The 22,162-nt window shown below is 57.5% G+C and overlaps 1 protein-coding gene and 1 pseudogene across 1 annotated transcript; both read left to right on the forward strand.

Annotated features, from left to right (window-relative positions):
- Positions 1–404: 404 nt before the first annotated feature.
- Positions 405–2,371, forward strand: LOC116742278 (annotated as a pseudogene).
- A 967-nt stretch (positions 2,372–3,338) lies between these two features.
- Positions 3,339–19,231, forward strand: LOC116742279 (voltage-dependent N-type calcium channel subunit alpha-1B-like). Its single transcript, XM_032609603.1, is given in 8 exon segments — positions 3,339–3,343; positions 4,719–5,135; positions 15,939–16,074; positions 16,224–16,319; positions 16,321–16,341; positions 17,635–17,842; positions 18,082–18,311; positions 18,695–19,231. Coding segments are annotated over 8 exon segments (1,650 nt in total).
- Positions 19,232–22,162: the final 2,931 nt, after the last annotated feature.

Raw genomic sequence — 22,162 nt, forward strand, 5'->3', positions numbered from 1 at the left:
CAATCCCATGTTACATCCTATGGGTGCTCTGATGGGTTCAAGGGCGATGCTATGACCCAAAACCAGGCCAATGACGTTTATTTTATTTTATTTTTTGGCCATGCTTTGCACACGGGATTTTAGTTCCCCGACCAAGGATCGAACCTGTGCCCCCTACATTGGGAGCGCAGAGTCTTAACCACTGGACCACCAGGGAAGTCCCATCCCCTCATTTTCAAAACTGCTATGGATTTAAAGCACACAAGATGATTGTGATACGAGTGGCCTTTTCAATATGACTTCTTTGACTTAGAATGTTTTCAATGTTTATCCATGTTGTAACATGTATTATCAGTGCTTCATTCATTTTTTTTTTTATTGTGGTTAAAAATACGTAACATGGGGATGGGGGGCAAGTGGAGGGAACGGCCCAGATGCACATCATTCACGGACCCTCTGGACTGGAGGGACTCGTGAGAGCCGGAGCCCAGAAATCCGGGGATGGATAAGACACAGCGTCCCCTCCAATTCCCGTAAGCACCCCTTGCTCCATCCTGCGCCCAAATACCTCAGTTAGGCGCTCTCCCCACTCTTTACACTCCAAACTCAGCCGGGACAGACCTCTGCAGCCGCCGCTCCCCACCCTGAAGGAGAAGCTCAGAGGTTCTGTCCCCCTTTCCTCTGAGGGACTCTTTTTGGTGACCACAAAAAGATTTGATCGCTCAGGACAAAGCTGGTAGAGGACAGCGGGATGGCTGCGCCGGGCGTGCCGCGCTTCCTCCTGACCTTCGACTTTGACGAGACTATCGTGGACGAAAACAGCGACGAGTCTGTCGTGCGCGGGCTGCGGCGGGCCAGCGGCTGCCTGAGAGCCTGCGTGCCACCTAGCGCGAGGGCTTCTACAACGAGTACATGCAGCGCGTCTTCCAGTACCTGGGCGAGTAGGGCGTGCGGCCGCGGGACCTGCGCGCCATGTACGAGGCCATCCCCCTGTCGCCCGGCATGGGCGAGCTGCTGCAGTTTGTGGCCAAGCAGGGCGCCTGCTTTGAGGTTATTCTCATCTCAGACGCCAACACCTTTGGCGTGGAGAGTGCGCTGCGCGCCGCCAGCCACCACGGCCTGTTCCGGCGCATCTTCAGCAACCCTTCGGGGCGCGACCCTTGCGGGCTGCTGGCGCTGCGGCCCTTCCACGCGCACAGCTGCGCTCGCTGCCCCGCCAACATGTGCAAGCACAAGGTGCTCAGCGACTACCTGCGCGAGCGGGCCCACGACGGCGTGCACTTCGAGCGCCTTTTCTACGTGAGCGACGGCGCCAACGACTTCTGCCCCATGGGGCTGCTGGCAGGCGGCGACGCGGCCTTCCTGCGCCATCGCTACCCCATGCACCGCCTTATGCAGGAGGCGCAGAAGGCCGAGTCCAGCTCCTTCCGCGCCAGGGTGGTGCCCTGGGAAACCTCCACCGAAGTGTGCCTACACCTGCAACAGGTGCTGAGGACGTGGCCTGCAGAGGGCACCCGGGCAGGGAGGGGTGGGCGGTGGGGGTCCGGAAAGAGAAAGCTAGTTTTATTACTCCCTCTCCCTTTCGTTTTGGTATATCCCTCCGGGATTTCCTGGAATCCCAGGGTGGTCCATTTGGGGACTGGAGGAGGGAGCTGGGAGCTGTCCCCATCTGTGCAGTTAACCCAGCTCGGCTGCCTCCCCCAGTTCCACTGCAAGCGAATTCCAGAGTCTGGCCGCGCCAGGGTGGCGCGCATATCTGAGCAGGCAGCAGTGTTTCCAAAAACCTTGTCCTCCCAGCTGGGAGGACGGGGTTCCCTGTCAGGGTAGAGAAGGAACATGTCTCGCCGCGTCATGGTTAACTGTTGCCTTGGGCTGCATGGCCTCCGTCCTCCAGTCTTCTGTCCAGGGGACCCAGGTCCCGAAATGTTCCCCCCACCCCGACCTCCCCCGCACCGGATTCCCTGCGGAGAGAGGTGGCGCTCCCTGCCGACGGTCCCAGGCCTAGATCTTGCTTTACCTACTGTGACCCTACACTACACTCCTTGCCTCCCGCCCCGCCCCCCACCCTGTCAGCATCCCCACAGGAAAAAAAGCTAGAGGGAACAGTCACCTCCTGTTGGTGGAAAGAGGTAGCACACTATCCCGGGGCTCGGGTCTGGCCAGCCAGGGACCTCACAGAGCCCGAAGATGTCTCCTCGCACCCCAGCCTCGTCTATGCAGCAAGAAACCAGGGACTTAACCAAAGTCGCCCCACTGACTGGGCCCTCTGAGTCCCCCTCCTCCCGTATGGAACAGAAAGCCATGATGCTTTAAAGCAGAGCCAGTGGAAACCCAAGGCCCACCTCCCTCTTTTGGTGTTTCAGAGCTAAAGGAGGTGAAGGGGCAGAGCTGAGTGAGATCTCTCACGCTGCAGTCTGAGGGATGAGGGCGAGGTGATCTCTGCTCTCAGAGAGCCCCACTTAAGTGAGGGAGCTGGTCCCCACTCTTGGAGGAGTGCCCAGCTTGGGGAACCAAGCCTGAATACACAACAAAGCAGGCAGCAGGCAGAAGAGCAGGGTGCAGCCCACCTCCGCAGAGGGGCACAGGGGTCTAGTGTGGAGGGCTCCGTGGGCACCGAGGAGATGGGAGAGCGGATGGACACAGGGGTCTAGTGTGGAGGGCTCCGTGAGCACCGAGGAGATGGGAGAGCGGAGGGGCACAGGGGTCTAGTGTGGAGGGCTCCGTGAGCACCGAGGAGATGGGAGAGCGGAGGGGCACAGGGGTCTAGTGTGGAGGCTCCGTGAGCACCGAGGACATGGGAGAGCGGAGGGGCACAGGGGTCTAGTGTGGAGGCTCCGTGAGCACCGAGGAGATGGGAGAGCGGAGGACACAGGGATCTAGTGTGGAGGCTCCGCGAGCACCGAGGAGATGGGAGAGCAGAGGGGCACGGGGGTCTAGTGTGGAGGCTTCGTGAGCACCGAGGACATGGGAGAGCAGAGGGACACAGGGATCTAGTGTGGAGGCTCCGCGAGCACCGAGGAGATGGGAGAGCAGAGGGGCACAGGGGTCTAGTGTGGAGGCTCCGTGAGCACCGAGGAGATGGGAGAGCGGAGGGACACAGGGGTCTAGTGTGGAGGCTCCGTGAGCACCGAGGACATGGGAGAGCGGAGGGGCACAGGGGTCTAGTGTGGAGGCTCCGTGAGCACCGAGGACATGGGAGATTCTGCTGCTTAGGGCAGGCAGAGGAGGCTCAATTAGCGGGAGCCGTACAAGTGGGCTGCCTTTCAGTCCCTCGGCCCGCTAGCCCTGCAGGGCAATCATCAGGAGGTCATCAGAATTGTATTCAAAGTTGGCACTTGCAGCTGGAGACCCTGTCTTGCATGGCGTAAGGGTCCCCTGTGGATAAGGTCACCAAACTCCCTGGCTTCCAGTACTTTCCTGTCTCCAGCAGGCCTCTGGGTACCTCCTCTGTCTTTACCAGGACCCATTCCCACTGCAATGGGGGGAAGGAACAGACACAGCTCACAGCCCAGGAGGCGTGTAGGACTGGTCCAGTCTTGACTGGAGCAGGCTTTGGAGTGGTCTCAAGAGGCTCACTGAAGGCGGTGCCTGGGTCAGCATCCCAGAGATCCCAGGCTGTCAGCAGCTGGCCTGCACATAGTTCCCGGGGAGGAATCCAGACCCCTCTGAGCCGATGCCCTCACACCAGCCATCGGAAGTAGCGGCGGGTGACGCAGATAATGGTGCCCTCAGAGAAGGAGAGTTCGTTGTCCTTCTGGCACGTGTATGGGTACAGTGTCACTACTGCACGGCGGGAGGAGAGGGGTGCCGTGAGATGTGCGTCCTGCCCGCCACAGGGATGCTTGTGCCCACATACTGGACTCTAGGGGGCAATGTTGGGAGTGGGGCAGGAGATGCCTTCTTCAGAGCCCCAGGACTCCTCCCCAGCTGAGCTAATATTCAGTATCAGGCCAGCTGCTTCCCTCCTCTGTGGGGGTGCGGTGGGGTGGAATAAAAGGCTCCACAAGCGTGACACAGGCCATCCCCTCCACTCCAAGAAACTTCAGTGTCTGAGAGCAGGGCCCCAGGATCTGCCCATGTTTTGTAACCTGCTTTCAGCCCCCGTTCACCCTGGTCCTCCCACAATGTCTCTAGCAGGTGCTGGAGGTATTGCTCGGTAGGTGCTCAGTAAATACAGTAACATTGAACAGTGTAGACTTGGCCGACTGAGCCTCGGGCAAGTCACTTAGTTTAACCTCTCAGGCTTAGCTTCATCTGTTAAATGGAGTGTGAAGATCCTAGGAGGTTAAGTAAAAGTGAGAAAATGGATGAGAAGCTTTGACTCTGGGGTCTGGTATAAAGCAGGGGCTAAATTATGTTAACCTCCCCCCCCCACATAACATAACATTTGCCATTTAAATCATTTTGAGCGTACAGTTCCATGGCATTAACTACATTCACGTTGTTGTACAAATCTTCTCAGCATCCACCTCCAGAACTTATTCATTTTCCTATGGGAAATTCTGTATCAGTTTCTCTAAATTTTTGCCAACACTTGTTAGTTTTAGCTTTCTTGATTGTGGGCCTTCTGGTGTGTGGAGGGGTATATGGCGCTGTGGTGTTAACTTGCATTTCATCACGACTCATGATGATTAACGTCTCTTCATGTGCTTGTTGACCATTTGTATGTCTTCTCCGGAGAAGGGTCTTTTCAAGTCCTTTTTCCATTTCCATTGGGTTGTTTGCCGAGTTCCGCCAAGCGCTCCTCCTGGCGGCGTCGGTGGCGGTGAGTCCAGCCTGGAGCGGTCTCCGCGCCGCGGTGCCCCGCGCGCCGGGGTATCGTTAGCGGGCTCTCAGGAGAGGAGAGGCTCGGCCCGCGGCGCCGGTGCCCGGAGCGCCAAGATCGTGCTGTGCCGCGCGGACGCGGCGCCGCCGGGGCGGGTCTTGCTCGGCATTGGCTGCGGCTCACCTGAGCGCGGCGGCGACTCTCCCGGAAGTGGGCGTCCCGGCCAGAGCGCACCTGGCACGGGGGGTCCTACGGGGCTCTTCGCCGTCGGCGCCGCGCGAGCCGGCGGTGTTCTAGGGAGCCAGCGCGCGGCGGCTGGGAACGACCCGTCCCGTGGGTCTCTGGCACCCCAGCGGCATCCGAGCGCGGAGCGGAGGGCAGCGGACCGCAGGTAAGGGGACAGGGGCTCGGTGGGGTGGGTGGAGGAGAGAACGACGAATTACACCAGAGCTGTTTGGTACAGTCGCGAAGCTCCCTAACCTGGCGGCAGCAGGAAGGGCTCGCCTTTGGAGTAAAGGCTTTGAGGACGAGCCCGAGCCTACCCACTCCAGTTTTACAGTACATCTGCGGGTGTAAAGCTCACTCGTGCGCGTTTTTCCTAAGCAGCCAAGTGCCCCTCCCCGGCGATGTCTCTGCAAGCAGAACCTGAGAGGGGCCGGGTGCCTCGAGAGACTCGCCCTTGGCCCATGGGAAGTCCAAGGGATTTATCCTGCATGGTGATTTCACGTGCTGGGAGCCCCCGCCCGCCCCCCGCCAACCCCCACTCTGGCCAGCTGGCCCAGCCTTGGTTACTGCACTTCTCCAGCCCCGCCGGCCCTTGGCCAGCTGCTGGGATGGGAAAGGGAAGGGTGTCAGAATTTCACCTTAGAAACTTGCTAGGGGGCGTGGATTTAAACACATAGTGGTCACCCTGGCAGAAGAGAAGGGAGGAGGGCACCTTGTTGCCCTTTCATTGTGGATTCGGTGGCGCTTCCGCTGAGAGGGACCTCTCCAGTGTTTGGTGTATTGGAACTGAATAATTAGAACTTGTACGATTTTCAAATTATGTGGTACTTGAATTTAAAAGCAAAACTCCTAGAACCTCTAATTGTTTTATAAATTGAGGTCTAAAAATTGAAGGTCTGTTTTGCTTCCACTATGACATTATATTAAGAAATGTGCATATATTGAGAAGAGAGTCAGAAAAGGGAAGCAAACAGAAAACTCAGACGTACCACTGCAGAGGCCATGGGAGTTAAATTGTAAATGCTGCTGGCTTTCAGTAGCTTGCAGCCATTCTCTTCCTGTAGCTGATGGGATACAAAGCTCTACTGGGTTGTTCTTTGCACGGGATTGTCTTGTTTTGCAGAAATTCAGCTCAGAGCCATGTCTTGATCTATATGAATTTCCCAGATTAGGTCCCCAGGCAGATCCTGGAGGACCAGGGGGATTCCTTGCTTCATTATACCTGTCTGTTGGAGTCGAAAACAGCAGTGATGTAGCTTTCTTTACATCTGTTTTTTGGTCTATCATCCAGAGCTTAGAGTAGCTATTTCCTCTCTCCCTCAATAGGGTTGTGTTCTTGGAATGAATTATAGTCAGATGAACTTGTTTTTACAGGGAAGGGTCAGGGTCAGGGTCAGGGGTCGGGGCTCGGGTTAGGGTTAAGTTTAGGGGTTAGGGGTTAGGGGTTAGGGGGTTAGGGTTAGGGTTTAGGGTTAGGGTTAAGATTGGGGGTTAGGGGTTGGGGTTAGGGTACAGGTTAGGGTTTAGGGTACGGGTTAGGGTTAGGGTACGGTTTAGGGTACAGGTTAGGGTACAGCTACAGGTTAGGGTTTGGGTATGTGTTAGGGTATATATTAGGGTTAGTGTACGGGTTAGGGCTAGGGTACGGGTTAGGGTACGCTTAGGGTTAGGTATTTATTAAACCTTCCCCCTCTCCAGATAGGCATCATAAAGGAATATTATTTGAGGTCCCAGCCATGGAGAAGACTTTGGCACCTAGGATACGACAAAGAGCACACATTATAAAATGAATCACCGTTAGGATTTGTTTTAACCTGTACATTCAACACTAGTGCTTGGGAAATGTAACGGAGGCATGAAGCAGTAAAGGGTACTTTATGGGAATAACTATCACAGGTTTTCTGGTAGAATACACAGATTTTGACTGGTTAGGAAGTCAAGGAAGGAATGCGTTTGTCTGAAGATATAAGCCCTCTTTCTAAATTGAGCTGTTATTGAAGTTAGGAACTGTTTTGGTTGCTGTTGTATTGCTTTGTGTTTTTCATGAGTATTCTGCTTGCATCTCCCTTGCTAAACCTTTGATTTGGGGAAGAGTGCCATTACTGGAAATGAGTTTACAGAATTATTCTCAAAACAGAAGGAAATAGTTCTCACCTAAATATTAAGAAATAGTCTCTATACTGGTGTACTAACAGAATTATTATTCAGGATAATAATTCTATGAAATGTAATTAAACACACAATATATATTTTTTTCTTTCAAATTTCCATTGTTACTTTTAAAAACTACAATTATATTTCAAATTTCTTTGTAACAAGTGAAATTTAAAAAGATTAAAGGGAAAAGATAATATTTTACCACTTGCCATCCTTTCCCACTCCCTGAAACGACCAACGTAGTGTGTAACTTTCTCATTTATACGCAGGTGTTCCTTACATGTGGAACATCATGTTTCTCACTATAGAAAAACAGATTTAGCTCTCACACTTTTTATAGGCTACATAACAGTCGATAGAACAGAAATACCAAGTATTTAAGACTTAGATATTGAGGGACAATCAGGTTAGTGTCTGTATTATTTAGTTGTTGTGCTATATTTTTACCCCAGAAAAACATTATTTAAAATAAACCCCCAAAAAATAATTAGGGGTAAGAATTAGGTATAGGGTTAGGGTTCGGGTAGCGTTTAGGGTTGGAGTTGGGGGTAAGGGTTAGGGTTTAGGTTAGGGTTAGTATCAGGGGTTAGGTGCTTAGGGTTAGGTTTAGGGTTTAGGGTTTTTTAGGTTAAGGGGTTAGGATTCGGTTTAGGGTTAGGGTTCGGTTTATGGTTAGGGTTTGGGTTCGGGTTAGGGGTTAGGGTTAGGGTTAGGGTTAGGGTTAGGGTTAGGGTTTAGGGGTTAGGGTTAGGGTTAGGGTTAGGGTTAGGGTTAGGGTTAGGGGTTAGGGTTAGGGTACGGGTTAGGGTACGGGTTAGGGTACGGGTTAGGGTACGGGTTAGGGTACGGGTTAGGGTTAGGGTACGGGTTAGGGTACGGGTTAGGGTACGGGTTAGGGTACGGGTTAGGGTTAGGGTACGGGTTAGGGTACGGGTTAGGGTACGGGTTAGGGTTAGGGTACGGGTTAGGGTAGGGTACGGGTTAGGGTACGGGTTAGGGTACGGGTTAGGGTACGGGTTAGGGGTTAGGGTTAGGGGTTAGGGTTAGGGTACGGGTTAGGGTACGGGTTAGGGTTAGGGTTAGGGTACGGGTTAGGGTACGGGTTAGGGTTAGGGTACGGGTTAGGGTACGGGTTAGGGTTAGGGTTAGGGTTAGGGTACGGGTTAGGGTTAGGGTACGGGTTAGGGTTAGGGTACGGGTTAGGGTACGGGTTAGGGTACGGGTTAGGGTTAGGGTACGGGTTAGGGTTAGGGTACGGGTTAGGGTACGGGTTAGGGTACGGGTTAGGGTAGGGTAGGGGTAGGGTTAGGGTACGGGTTAGGGGTAGGGTTAGGGTACGGGTTAGGGTTAGGGTTAGGGTACGGGTTAGGGTTAGGGTTAGGGTACGGGTTAGGGTTAGGGTACGGGTTAGGGTTAGGGTACGGGTTAGGGTACGGGTTAGGGTTAGGGTACGGGTTAGGGTACGGGTTAGGGTACGGGTTAGGGTTAGGGTACGGGTTAGGGTACGGGTTAGGGTACGGGTTAGGGGTTAGGGGTTAGGGTACGGGTTAGGGTACGGGTTAGGGTACGGGTTAGGGTACGGGTTAGGGTTAGGGTACGGGTTAGGGTACGGGTTAGGGTACGGGTTAGGGTACGGGTTAGGGTACGGGTTAGGGTTAGGGTACGGGTTAGGGTACGGGTTAGGGTTAGGGTTAGGGTACGGGTTAGGGTACGGGTTAGGGTACGGGTTAGGGTTAGGGTACGGGTTAGGGTACGGGTTAGGGTACGGGTTAGGGTACGGGTTAGGGTTAGGGTACGGGTTAGGGTACGGGTTAGGGTACGGGTTAGGGTACGGGTTAGGGTACGGGTTAGGGTACGGGTTAGGGTACGGGTTAGGGTACGGGTTAGGGTACGGGTTAGGGTTAGGGTACGGGTTAGGGTACGGGTTAGGGTTAGGGTTAGGGTTAGGGTACGGGTTAGGGTACGGGTTAGGGATAGGCTTCTTGTTAGGATTAGGTTATAGTTTAGGGTGTGGAGCAAGGGGGTCCTGAATGGAGTGGCTTGGGGTCAGGAGGCGGTGGAGACTGTGTTTCGTGGGAGAGGCTTGCACGCCTGTGACATTTCGTCCTCGGGGTCAGCACGGCAGCACGGATCCACCATCTGCCGATTTTGTCTGTTCCTTCATCGCTCACTCATTCCCTGCTCGCTCCTTCACTCACCCTCTCGATCCGTGGCTTGAGGAGTTAGGAGTTACTAAGGGTGTACTCTCTGCAGCAGAACACAGGACGCAGAGGGCCCGAGAGATCCGGCCGTCGGCAAGGCTCAGGCCTGCTCAGCGCGCCACTCACGGTGAGCCCGGGAGTGAGCTGTGCCCCAGGGCGGGGGCTCCAGGGGGACGAGAAGACCCTAGAACTGGGGTGCCGCCGCTTCCCGCCTCCTCTCCCTCAGGCTCCCTGGCCTGCCCGCGTCCCTGTGGCGCAGCTCTGTGTTTGGTCACCCTTTGTGTGGCAGAGGCCTTTAGGAGAGGGTCAGCGTCCTCATGGGAGGATCCTGCTACCCACAGAGCACCTGGGACTCTGAATCCATGTTCAGCAAGGGGAATACTCTGGAGCTTTCCAGGCCCCAAAATCCTGGCAGCTTGGCTGGGCTCCCGTACCCACTTCTTATGCAGTCTCCCTGGATCCCCCTTCCCATCACAGTGAAGATCCAGAAGGCGTTATGTGAGGCCCTTTCCGGTCTGGGCAGCACCAGGGCCCTGGGGCTCTTCCAGGCCCAGAGCATCTCTGAGTGTGTTCCAGTGTAGTGAAAAATTGACAGTTTTCACACAGTGTAGAACAAGCCTGGCTGTTATTTATGGTTTGTGTTGTATGTGATTTTTCATGGTCTTGGAGAGTCCCATCATTTTTTTTGATGCATCAGCACATTTGCCCACAGCACATGCTTGAGTCCACAGGCTCAGGGGTATTCCTGGGTTCTCTGGTCAGGAAGGCCCAGTCAGACTGGAGGGGAGACTGACCACACCCAAGGCCTGGTCCTTGTCAGGCAGAGGGCGGGGAGAGAGTCCAGTGAGGCAGGATTGAGGCTCATTCCAGGAGGGTCATCCTGACTGTGGTCTGAAGAGATGCTGCTGCTTCTGGGCATATATTTTTCTAGAGGAGAAAAACACAGATGTTGTATAGAGCATGCCTTGGACTAACAGGCAAAGGCAAGTCAGTGCAGGCCTGCGAGAGGAGGATCATGTCTCCCAGATCTTTATGGACTGTAGAGCCAGCACCTCACCAGTCAGCCCCAGGTGGAGCAGAATTAGGACACACAAGAAGTGGACGTGGGTCAGACGGCAGCTTTGTGATTGTGCAGAGACGGCTGACTGTTTCCCAAATCCAGGGTTCTAGAACTGGGGCCTCTGGAAGGCATAGGCCTTCAGGAATATGGTGAAGTGCTTACGGAAGAGTAGATAGCAAAATGTAAGCGTCAGCCCAGAGCAAGATAACACAAGACCCCCAGTCCGGAAGTAGCACAGGCACGACCTGCAACTGACACTCAGACTTGCTTCTCCCACGAGAGGCTGGGGCAGCTGAGCAGGCTGGGTCTGTACCCCACGACTGGGCAGGGCAGAGCGTGCTTGAGCCTTCAACTAGCCTCTGTGACAGCTGCAGGGCCGTGACCATCTTTATTTCCCAGGGACCATCTGCCGTCTCCCCATTCTTGGGGAGGCTGAAGCAAAAACAAACTTTATGAAGCTTCCTGAGCTTCTGTGTGTGTGTGTGTGTTACGTGAGTGTGCACAGTACGTGCATGTGTGTGCTGTCTGCGCACAGGTCTGTGTGCACCCGAGTGCTTGTGAGTGTGTTTACGTGCAGGCGGGCACACGTGTGTGTGTGCACGTGTTTTTGCATGTGCAGCAGCACGTGTGATTGTGAGCACGTGACTGCAGCGCATCTTTGCGCGCGTGTGTGTATGTGTGTGTGAATGCAGGTGTGCTTGGGCGTGTACGTGCACATGTGTGTGTACACATGCATGCTGTGGGGGGATGAGGAAGGCGTGGAGTTGTTGCTTTCTGGCGCCGCCTTCCCCCACCCTCCCTTTTGCTGTTGCCTCAGCGCTTCGTGGTGAAGTGTGGAGACTCAGCAGGAGGGTCACTACCCGCTACCGTGAGCGATCTGTCTGCTCACCCTCGTGGTCACCCATCTGTCCAGTAAACGTCCCTGAGTCTGTGCCATGTGCTGGGGCCTGGGGCCCACAGGGAAGCAGGCGTGTGCTCTCAGCTCTGCTCGGCCCAGCCGGGCGTGGGGCAGAGGAGCTGCAGGCCAGGTGTGTCTGCGGAGAGAGAGCTTACCTCTGGCTGGTGGGTCAGCGGAGGTGGCAGCTGAGCTGACTGAAGGAGCGGGGTGGATGGAGCTCGCTCTAGAGGAGGGTGGGGGCGGGGGCACGGGAAGGGGCTGGGTGCCTGGCTCACGGGGGAGGGTGCATCGCAGAGGGGCTGTAAGGGTGGCCAAACAGCTAACTTCCACTTCATTTTTTTTTTTTTTTTTTTGCAGTACGCAGGCCTCTCACTGTTGTGGCCTCTCCCGTTGTGGAGCACAGGCTCCGGACGCGCAGGCTCAGCGGCCATGGCTCATGGGCCCAGCCGCTCCGCGGCATGTGGGATCTTCCCAGACCGGGGCACGAACCCGCGTCCCCTGCATCGGCAGGCGGACTCTCAACCACTGCACCACCAGGGAAGCCCCTCGACTTCATTTTATAGACAGAGAGAAAAGCTTTGGAACCAGAGTGACAGGATCAGGCCCCCACTTTTCCTCTGGTGGCGGCTGAGGGGTTTGATGGCAGAAGAGAGAAGATGGGCCGAGGAACAGGGGTGACGGTAGGGGCTGTGCCTCCGCCAGGCTTCCAGCCTCTTTGTGCTGGTCCCTTGGGTCCACAAGGTTAGCAAACACCTTGTGTGAGGCTGGAATGGGGCTTCCTCTTCAATCCCTCTTTCCCAGAAGTAAACGCAACACAGTTTGGAGTTGGTGAGACTGAGGGGGCCATCTTGCCGGAAAGGCAAGCGTCAGTGTGGGCTGGGGTGCCCACCCAGGGACAAGGGGGACCCTTAGCCAGACCCGCAGACCCCAGGGAAGGACACGGTGTGCTCAGAGAGGCAGGGATAGTCAGGAGAGCCAGGTGTGCAGAGAAGGCTCGGCCAAGGGGGCCCTGGGGGCTCAGGCACTCAGGGAGTGAGGGGAGGGGCGGCCAGACAGCCGTGAACGAGGCCCAGTGGTGCTGTGTGCAGAGCGGACACACAGGGCCCGAGGCTGTTCTGTAGGGAACGTCTCCCGGCTGCAGTGGGCTCTGGAAACTGTCTGCGGGCCGCCGCGCCTCCTGGGGCTCTCCGGCCCAGGCCCCAGCCGGGAGCCGCCTGTCCAGCCTGCCTCGGCTCCACCTCCGGACTGCGCAAGGCTGGGCGGGCGGGACGGGCTCCTCGTGCCTCGGTTGCCATGGCCTGTGACGTTTCCTTTTCCAGTTGCCGGATTCATTATAAGGATATGTACAGTTTGTTGCGTTGTCTTGCGCCACCCGTTGGCTTAGGGAAGAACTGCCCTCGTAGGTTGGCCAGCCAGGTGTGCTACTTCAGAGCCTCCAACTGACGTACTCTTCCCTGCCCGAAATGCAAACACAGCACACACTGCCTGCCTGGTTTGGGAATGATGACACCTCACCTCTCGTCCCTCCTGCCCTGTCCTGCCCGCACTCCAACCTCCGGGACACTTCGGTTCCCCATCTGACTCCCGACCCCTCCAGCTGGCTGGGGACAGGCAGCCTCATGAGACGGTGTGCACAGAGCTTTCTGGCCGGGCCGTGAGGATGGGGACCGGGTCCCCCCCGTGCCAAGGAAGCAGGCGTCTCACCCGGATTTGCCTCCGGGCTCTTGAAGGTGGACTGAAGGTCAGACAGTCCAGAGGCCAAGGGCCCCCGAGGAGCGGGGTGTGGTGCCGGTAGACCAGGAGCAGCTGCCCCTCTGGTCAGTAGAGTCCAACAACCCAGGGCTTTCTGGTTCCTGGGGGGAGGAGAGGGCAGAGGCAGTGGGGGCCCAAAGACAGGTCCTTCTTCACCTCTGGATGGAGCCACTCAGCTGAGTCCAGGAGCCCTGGGAGGAGGTCCAGACCCTGGGGTGGATCCACCTGCCAGGAGAAGGCTGTCCGCCTTCTCTCTTTGGTGGCCTGAACCTGCCTGTGTCTCTGGGAGCCCAAGCAGGTCCCGTAGGCAGCCATCCCAGGGGTGGAGGTGAGGCTTCAGGACTGGTGGCCTGTCTGCCTCGGAGGAGGACACAGTCAACAACCCCTGGACACCTCCCTGAGTCTGGAGCCTTATCCCTTATGTTGGTCCCAGCCCTTCCTGGCATGCTGTCAGGAGGGTACAAGAGGGGCACCAAGCCACATCTCACCCCAGCTGCCCCCCCCGCCCCCTCTGCAGTCTCTCATTTTCCACCCAGCCGTGACCCAGCAGCAGCCCTGCCCCGGGCCGGCCTCGGGTGTCTCTGGGCCTGGAGCTGGCCTTGGCCCCGTGGACTTCGTCTCTGGAGCCTCGGGGCTCCCTGCAGAACAGCGTGGCTCTCGCTCTAGTTTTCTGGCCTGCTTTAGACTTTTCTCCACTTCTTAAGCCTCTCGGCTAACTTGGAAGCAAATTGAGCGTGAATTTGCTCATCAGGCAAGCTGATGTTTCTGCTGTGGATCTCCAGCCGGCCTTGCTGGTCACTTAACTCTACCAGCTGCCCTGGCATGGTGAAACAGCTCTTTTCCAATTTGGCATTACCCGTGGCTTCTGAAAGTGTAAAATCAGAGTTGACAACCCAAAGCCGCCCCGATGCAGCCTGTCATTCCCTCCATGTTCATTAGCTCAGATGCCCCCCTGCCCGCTCCCTGCGTGGGACCAGAGTGCGGAGGTGAGGCTGGAGGCAAGGAGGGGATCGAGCTCAGCAGAGAAATCCCTCATTTGACCTGTTTTTTTCGTTTAATCCGATGCTGGTTAACTGGCTCTGTTTTCTTGTCTGCTTCCTCCCCCTTCCCTCCTGCTGCGCCCCTCCCGTGGACCCCACTCTGCCTCTGTCCTGTGGGCCGGGCCTCCAGTGGGCGCATCAGTTACAATGATACGTTTGAGATGCTGAAACACATGTCCCCGCCCCTGGGGCTGGGGAAGAAATGCCCTGCTCAAGTTGCATACAAGGTAGACCCCACGCCCACAACCCGCAGGCTGTCTGTGCTGCGGCCGGGCTCCAGTGTCTCTTCTGGGGCTTGTCCATCTGTTTGTCTGCTGCTGTGCTGTCTCACTGTTTCTTTCTCTTCTCTGCCCCGAACATCTCTGCTTCCTTCCCAAACAGAGGGAAGCAGACACCACGAGGTGTCCCTGCACTGGCCCCTTGTCCCCCAGGGCTGCGCCTCTGAGAGCCCCCGGGGAGGCTCGGGAACATGGAGCTGGAGCCCACCAGCTGCCTCTTCTCCTTCCCTTCTCTTCCCTAGAAAGGAGGGGACAGACCAGCTTTTTTGACAGAGCCTGTTTTTGTTCTGAGCTCAGGACCACACTCTGCTCCTCCGTCCCCTAAGCCCCTGATGTGGGTGGAGTTGTCTAGCCCTGAGGGTCTGACCCTGGGGGAGCAGCGGCCTGCAAGGTCTCTGCAGGGTGCACCTGAGGAGCCTGCCCCCAGCCCCGCATGTGCAGAACTTCCCGGGCTGGGGAGGGAGCGTTTTCTCTAGGGCTTCGTGGGTTCACGGAGCCTTAAGAAGGAAGGGTGCTGGAGAGAGGCATCCTGCCTTCATTCCTGGGGCTCCAGAGGGCCCTGCGGGGTGAGAACAGCCTCTGGGGCCTGGGTGGTCCCATGTCCCTCCCATCCTGCTGCTGAGGGCCCAGCGGGCTGAGCTGCGAGGAGGGGGGTAAACTGAGGACACCGCCAGGCCTCCTTCCCGGGTGGGCGAGCAGGCCACATGGCCTCATCCCCAAACCTGCTCCCACCTGCCCCTGCATCCTCCGTCACCCCCTTGGTGAGTAAGCACCTTCCATCCCTCCAGCGCTCCGCCCTCTCAAGAGCCCTCAATGCTCCCAAAACTCAGCCAGCATGTGTCTGGGGCCTGACTGCTGTCTCCCTCTCTGAGCAGGCTTCCCACCAGAGCTTTCATCTTTCTGATTCTGTCCACGCTGTCTGTCTCTGTGCTCCGATTCTGGGCTTGCATCTCTCCCCTGGCTCAGCACAGCCTCTGGGAGCTAAGTGGCTCCTCCAGGCCATATGCAGACGCCTCTAGTGTCTTCCTTGGTCCTCCCTTGCCCGGCATGTGAGTCGAGCCTGCCTGGAGGCCGTGCATGAAAGGTTGTAGCTTTGTCCCCAAGAAGGAGAGCTGTGTCCACACTGACACCTGGGGCCAGGGTGGGCAGCCAGGGCCGTGATGGGGTAGCCTTTGGAGTTCCTCCCCGGGTGTGCTGGCCAACTCCATGTTCTGGCAGTGAAGAGACCAGGTGAGGCCTTGTGGTGGGTGGAAGTGGATGGGCTTGGTGAGCTGGAGAGGGTCAGGAGATGCACAGAGCGCCATGTCCAAGAGGGTCTAGGCCCAGGCAGAGACTCCTGTCTGTTTGTCCTGGTCTCGCCCCTCTGCTGCTCCCTGAGATTCCTGGCTCTCTGCCCATCAACTCTGAGCGGGCACGACCACTGCTGTACCTCCACTGGAGAGTGGCCACACTCAAGGGGCCTCCTTCCTCTGGGCTCCTTCTAGCCCAGAACAGGGTCGGGGTGGAGGTTTCTGGCGGGTGGGAGCCAGGTTCTGTGGTCCATGGACCTCCAGGCCCACAGGACAATCCTCTCTCCTCCACAGACATACCCAGGAGGGTGGCATAAAGGAGTCGGTCTCCTGGGGCACTCAGAGGACCCAGGAGGTGCCCTGCGAGGTGACGATGCCCCTGGAGCATGGCCACTCCACGGAGATCCCGGTGGTGCAGACAGGAAAACCAGTGAGGGGTCCCAGGGCTGGGGGTTCGAGTTGGGGGTGGGGTGAGAGTGGGAGGGTGAGGGCGAGAGCAGGATGGGGGAGGCTGGCATGGGGGAGAAGGTGAGAGTGCGATGGGGGTGGGTGTGACTGGGGGGCTGCTGTCCCCCCCAGGCTGTGGATGTCCAGATGCAGAGCATGGCCCTGAGAGGCCCTGACGGGGAGCCCCATCCCGAGCTGGAGAGCCAGGGCCAAGCGGCCTCCATGCCACCGCCTGGCAGCAGAGACTCAGGTGGGTGGTCTGGGAGGGTTGGGGTCATGGGAGGGGGTTGGGGCTGAGGAGACTTGGCATGGAGGAGCTTGTGTCCCACATGCGGGCTTTGCTGGGGTGGTGCCTCCCCGAATGCACTGTAGCCTGGACACCACCGGCCCTCAGAACCCTCAGAACACCATGCTGGCCTCGAGAGGTGTGGCCAGGCCAGCAAGAGTCCCCGCTGCCCCGTGTCACTGGAACCCTCAGAACACGATGCTGGCCTCGAGAGGTGTGGCCAGGCCAGCAAGAGTCCCCGCTGCCCCGTGTCACTGACCAAGCCCTTCCCTGTCTCTGGGACACACCTCTCCCACTCCAGCTCTTCACTCCCCCAGAAATCACACACAGGGCCTCCTCAAGCCACCCTTTTCCCTCATGTCCTCTCGGAGGCCCTGGGGGTGACCCTGCTCCCTCTCTGGACACTGGACGTTCTTTCTCTGGGACTCGCTTGACCACCTGGCAGGAAGCCCCTGGCCAGGGGGCTGCAGTACTGTTTCCCGGGCTCAGCCCTGGTTTGAGCATTCCTCTTCCAACCCCCTCACTCCCCCGTCTCTGCCCACTGCGCCTGGTGCCCTCCTGGCCTGGCCACCTCCCTTTGGTGCCATGCTGGCGCCTCTTCTCCCTCCTTGATGCTTGAGCCCGAGCAGTGGCTCTGGGTGAGTCCGTTTCCGTGGGTTGTGCTTTCAGCCCTGGGAGAGCAGCCTCACGGTGCTGGATGGACGAAAGGGCTGGCACAGTGGTCTCACTGTGGCCGCTGAGGCAGCTCTGGGCCCCCCCTCCCGGGATCCTTCCAGCCAGGCCAATAGGCTCCCTCTTCCTTGCACCTCCCTGTCCTGTAGGGACGCTGAGGCCAAGAGGCCTCCTGGGCCCCGCCCGGCCTGGGAGAGACAGACAGGCACACAAACAGCATTTTGTGCAAAGAGCGCTTCTGAAGAAGCGGTGGGTCTCGGGTGGGCAAGACCAGTCCAGGGAGAGGGCAGGGCTTGGTGGTCCCTGAACCCCAGCCCCGCGTGGGCCTCCCCAGGGACCCTGCCAGACCGTAGGCCAGGCCCTCCGTGGCGCCATGCTCCCCCCTCCCCCACCAGCACCCTGGGACACAGCCTCCCTTGTCTGGGGAGACGCCCCAACTTCAGGGATAGAGTCCCAGGCCCATTCTTCCCGATGGGACGTGTCCTGTGGTCTGCCCAGCCCCGGGTCATGGCGGCCTCCCCGCCGCCCTGGGCCTCCCTGGACCCCACTCTCAGGCCGTGCGCCCACCCGTGTCCCCGCCCGCAGCCGGCCCCAGGCGCCAGCCCCATGAAGCGCTCCATCTCCACTCTGGCGCCCCAGCGCCCCCTCGTGGCTCGTCTGTGCAACGCCGCCCTGGACCGCGCTCCGGCCAGCCAGGCCGCCCCCCACCATCACCACCGCTGCCATCGCCGCAGGGACAGGAAGCCGAGGTCCCTGGAGAAGGGGCCCAGCCTGTCCGCAGACATAGATGGCGGTGCGTGCGAGGGGTCTTTCGAGGGGCGGTGGCTCGAGTTGGGGGCTCAAGAGCACATGGGAACCCTCTTCCTTTCTGCACCTCACAACCCCACAGCCAGCCCTGAGCCTGAGACCAGGCAGGAGCCCCCCAACCCAGCTCTGCCCTGGGACCCTCTACTGGCCCTGGGGGGCCAGGCCGGGGTGGGGTCTGTCTCGCCGCCGGCTTGGCTGTGCTGACTTCTCCTCTCCCCCCGCCAGCACCCAACAGCGCCGCGGGGCCAGGACCGCCCTCAGGGGACGGGCCAGCAGGCTGCTGGCGGGAGCGCAGCCGGTCCCAGGAGCGAAGGCAGCCCTCCGCCTCCTCCGAGAAGCAGCGCTTCTACTCCTGCGACCGCTTTGGGGTCCGTGAGCCGCCACAGTCCCAGCTCTCCCTTAGCAGTCACCCTGCGTCGCCAGCCGCTGGGCAGGAGCCAGGACCCCCGAGACAGGTACGTGGGCCTCAGGACCCCGCCTCGCCCGCGCTCCCTGGGGTCCGGGAGGGAGCCCCTTCCCGTCCTGGTTCCTAGGCCCAAGCCTGCGCTCCTTGCTTCCCGGGCCCGTCCATCCTGCCGGGCGGAGCCCTGGCCCTCCTGCTGTCCAGTCCCTTCTTTGCTTTCCTTCTGACTGAGCTGGGCTGGGCTGTGGGCTCCTGGTCCCTGGCCCTGAGCCTATCTCTTGCTGTCACCACCATCCCCAGACTGCCATCCCACCCTCCTGGAGCCGCCCCAGGTCCATCCTAGCTGCCCGCCCCCGCCCCCCGCCATGGCTCTCCCCTGTGCTGTGCTCTGTTCGCCCTGTCCTTTGGGGGTTGCTGCGTTCCCGTTTCCTGCAGGGCAGTGCTTCAGCGAACGGGAGCCCCCTGCTGCCAACATCTGGTGCTAGCACCCCTGGCCGCGGCGGGCTGAGGCAGCTGCCCCAGACCCCGCTGACGCTCCGTCCCAGCGTCGCCTATAAGACGGCCAATTCCTCGCCCGTCCACTTTGCTGGGGCTCAGACCAGCCTCCCTGCCTTCTCCCCCAGCCGGCTTAGCCGTAGCCTTTCAGAACACAACACCCTGCTACAGAGAGAGCCCCTCAGCCAGCCCCTGGCCCCCAGCTCTCGGATCGGCTCCGACCCATACCTGGGGCGGCATCTGGACAGCGAGGCTGCTGCCCGCACCCAGCCTGAGGACACGCTCACCTTCGAGGAGGCCGTGGCCACCAACTCGGGCCGCTCGTCCCGGACTTCCTACGTGTCCTCCCTGACCTCCCAGTCGCACCCCCTCCGCCGGGTGCCCAACGGCTACCACTGCACTCTGGGGCTCAGCTCTGGCGGGGACGGCCGGGTGCGGCACAGCTACCACCACCCCGACTAAGACCACTGGTGCTAGCCGCACCGCGACCGGCGGGCGCGTCCCAGGTGATGAGTTTTATCATCCGCGCTGGGCTCCGGGAGCGCTCGGGCGCTGAGGCGGGGGCCGCAGCCCCGGGAGTAGAGCCTCGCCCCTGTGTCTCCTTCCTCGCGCTGGGTAGAGCGGTTTGTAGAGGGATGTGGCTCCCCCTCTACCCCTCCCGCGCTGCCTCCCTGGGTCTCACAGCTCAGAGCCTACACAGGACGCGGCTGTGTGTGCTGAGCGGCACTGGGTGAAGGACCCAGCATCCGAGGTGTGTCCTGGGAACGTTTTGCAGGAGGTCTGAATCTTGTGCGGATCATCCTTCATCCAAACGTGTGGTGCAGAGGAGCGGGCGAGACCTCAGGACAGAGTCGGTGGTAAACCGAGCAGGTCTCGTCAGCCCCCGCACACCAACAGTCCGGTGGCGCCCTTCGTACCTAAAATGGCAAATAGGCACTAGAAACACACGCAGATGCTCTGTCCTCTGCCAGACACAGTCAGCCCCGACAGGGACCAAATCTGGACAACGTTCTTGCTGTTGGTTTTGATTTTCAGTCACGACACCCTTCACTCGTTTGTTGACTCTATATACTTGATCAGAAAATAAAATTAAAAAACCAGAATAACGGGGAAGGGAATGTTAACATGACTGGAAAACATGAAACCTATAGGAGGACCTCAGCCTCTCAGGATGTGTGTTCTCGGCTTGCTCGAGGACATGCTCTGTGTCCAGTCCAGGCGGCCGACCAGACCACCCCTCCCGCGGCTCTCGACCAAGTGCCTGACCTCCTAGCCCCTCGCGCAGGCTCCCGGGGGCGGGACGGGAGGCCTGTGTGGACTGCGAGTGGGCTTTGTGGAAACTATTCCAAACAGCAACTGAGTAGAAAGCGGATGTAATGGAGAACGTGCAGAACATCCAGTAGGTCCGTCGTAGTTGGAATGAAGCGGCCGTTTGCCCTTTTTCCTCGAACCAGTAGAGGCTGCCGGGCATGTGTAGCATGGCCCGCGTGGGCCGGTCAGTCTTTCTACACCCGATTCTCAGGGACGGGGTGCCTGACAGGCAGGGCGCGATCTCTGTAGTTGTGCAAATTTCTTTTCACAGAAGACTCATCGGGGAGAGGCTGGTGGGAAGCGGGGGATTGGATGGGGTGGGGGCAGGAGGAGTGCCCGCGTCTGAGCAGATGAGGGCAGCTGGGAACCAAACGGAAATGAGGCCGGAGCTCGGAGGAAGGAGCAGCTCAGCTGCAGCTGCTGAGCTGGGCGTCTGAGCCCACACTCTTTCTGGCACAAGAGGTGGGAAAGCAGGCAGCCAAACGAAGTCCCGCTTCAGGGCCACATTCAAAAAAGGCCACTGTTAGGACGTGGTGCATAAAGCACTGGAGACCCTCTGTTTTGTGAACAAAAGGAGCATTTAGATGAGTAGATTCGGACGTGTCCTCCGTAGTTTGAAATGTGAGATGATCTCTTTGCTGGACCATTTGAGTGTTCGCATTGGCTTTTACCCCATGATTCTCCTAAAGAAACTTGGAGTGTGAGGTGTGTGTGTGCGTATCTGTGTGTCCCCGTGAGTGGATGCCGTTAACCCATAGGGCTATGCAACAAAAGACACACAGTTAATATTAGAAATAAAACACACAAGACCGCCACCTGTTCTAGGGTTTGAGCATGATTGTGACCAAACCATTTTATAGAATTTCCTTACTTGAAGGCACAACACTCTGAAACTTTAAAATAACAGAGTATTTTACTCAAGTAGGATATAATTAAAATCGGAATCTCGGGCTGTGCATGTCCTCCCTGGCTCCTGCTGCAGAGCAGAAGCTTGTGTATTTTGGTAGATGTTTTGTCTCTGGTCCCCCCCCCACATTATTTTGAGTGTATTCATTCTGTGCAGAACCACAGCTGCTTCCCCAGGCCATGTTGGGCAGAGAATCCACTTTTCCGGACCCACACAGCCATGCTGGCTTGTCTGGATTCTTCTAGACACTGGAATTGGTGAAAATTACAGAGAGCGGGGGATATACTGCCTTGTTTTCCCGACTCTGCGTTTTGTTTCTGTACTGTCTCTTCTCAGCTGTCACGTTTCCCCGAAAATCTCATAGTGAGTTGCCAAATTTGAAGAGCATCAACCAGTTGTCTGCATCTGGAACCAGTCAAGCAGTGGCTGTAGTTTGAATAAGGTCTGTGTGCATGTAAAATATATACATATATTCAAGTATGTGCATGACATGTATATCTTCGTACTTTTTGATAAAATGTATTCATTTGTTAAATTTTAATTATATTTGATATAAATCAAGGGTTTGTTGCAAAACTTTATATTTAAGAACAGTGTTTTAAAAAAAACAAAAACAAAAAGAGAAGTCCCAACCATGCAACACAACTGGGACTTGCTTTAAAAAAAAATTCTGTGATTGACTAGTTTGCCTGAGTAATATTTATCAGCCAAACTTTGGATTCTGCTATTGTTTCTACAATGACATTTTGTATGAAGCAAAGTCCTTGGATTAAAATAAAACTTAGCAAAAAATCAAAAACAAAACCCCACCGTGCTGCTGGGTGATATATGCAAGGGGTGCGGAGCCAGGCGGATGAGCCATCTCTGTTGGTACGGGGCTCAGAAGAAGGTGAGAACCTCTTCAACTTGCTCTGGGGCTGTTAGGATGCAAGGGTGGATTAGGCCCAGCTTCATGGTGAAGATCAGGGTAGGCCTGTGGCTGGAGGAGCCAGGATAAGGACTCACGGGGGATGTGGTTGTTTTAGGGGTAGGAATACAGTTTGGGAGTTGAGCAGGCATTGGCTGAGGTTTGGGGTGGCTGTGTTGGGTGGGTTAATGGTTAGAGGTTAGAGTTAGGTTTGGGGTTGAGGTTGGGATGTAAGTTAGAGTTGGGGTTAGGAATTAGAGGTTAGGGTTAGGTTACAGGCAAA

The sequence above is a fragment of the Phocoena sinus genome, chromosome 17 (assembly GCF_008692025.1).
Source record: "Phocoena sinus isolate mPhoSin1 chromosome 17, mPhoSin1.pri, whole genome shotgun sequence".
Lineage (NCBI taxonomy): Eukaryota > Metazoa > Chordata > Mammalia > Artiodactyla > Phocoenidae > Phocoena > Phocoena sinus.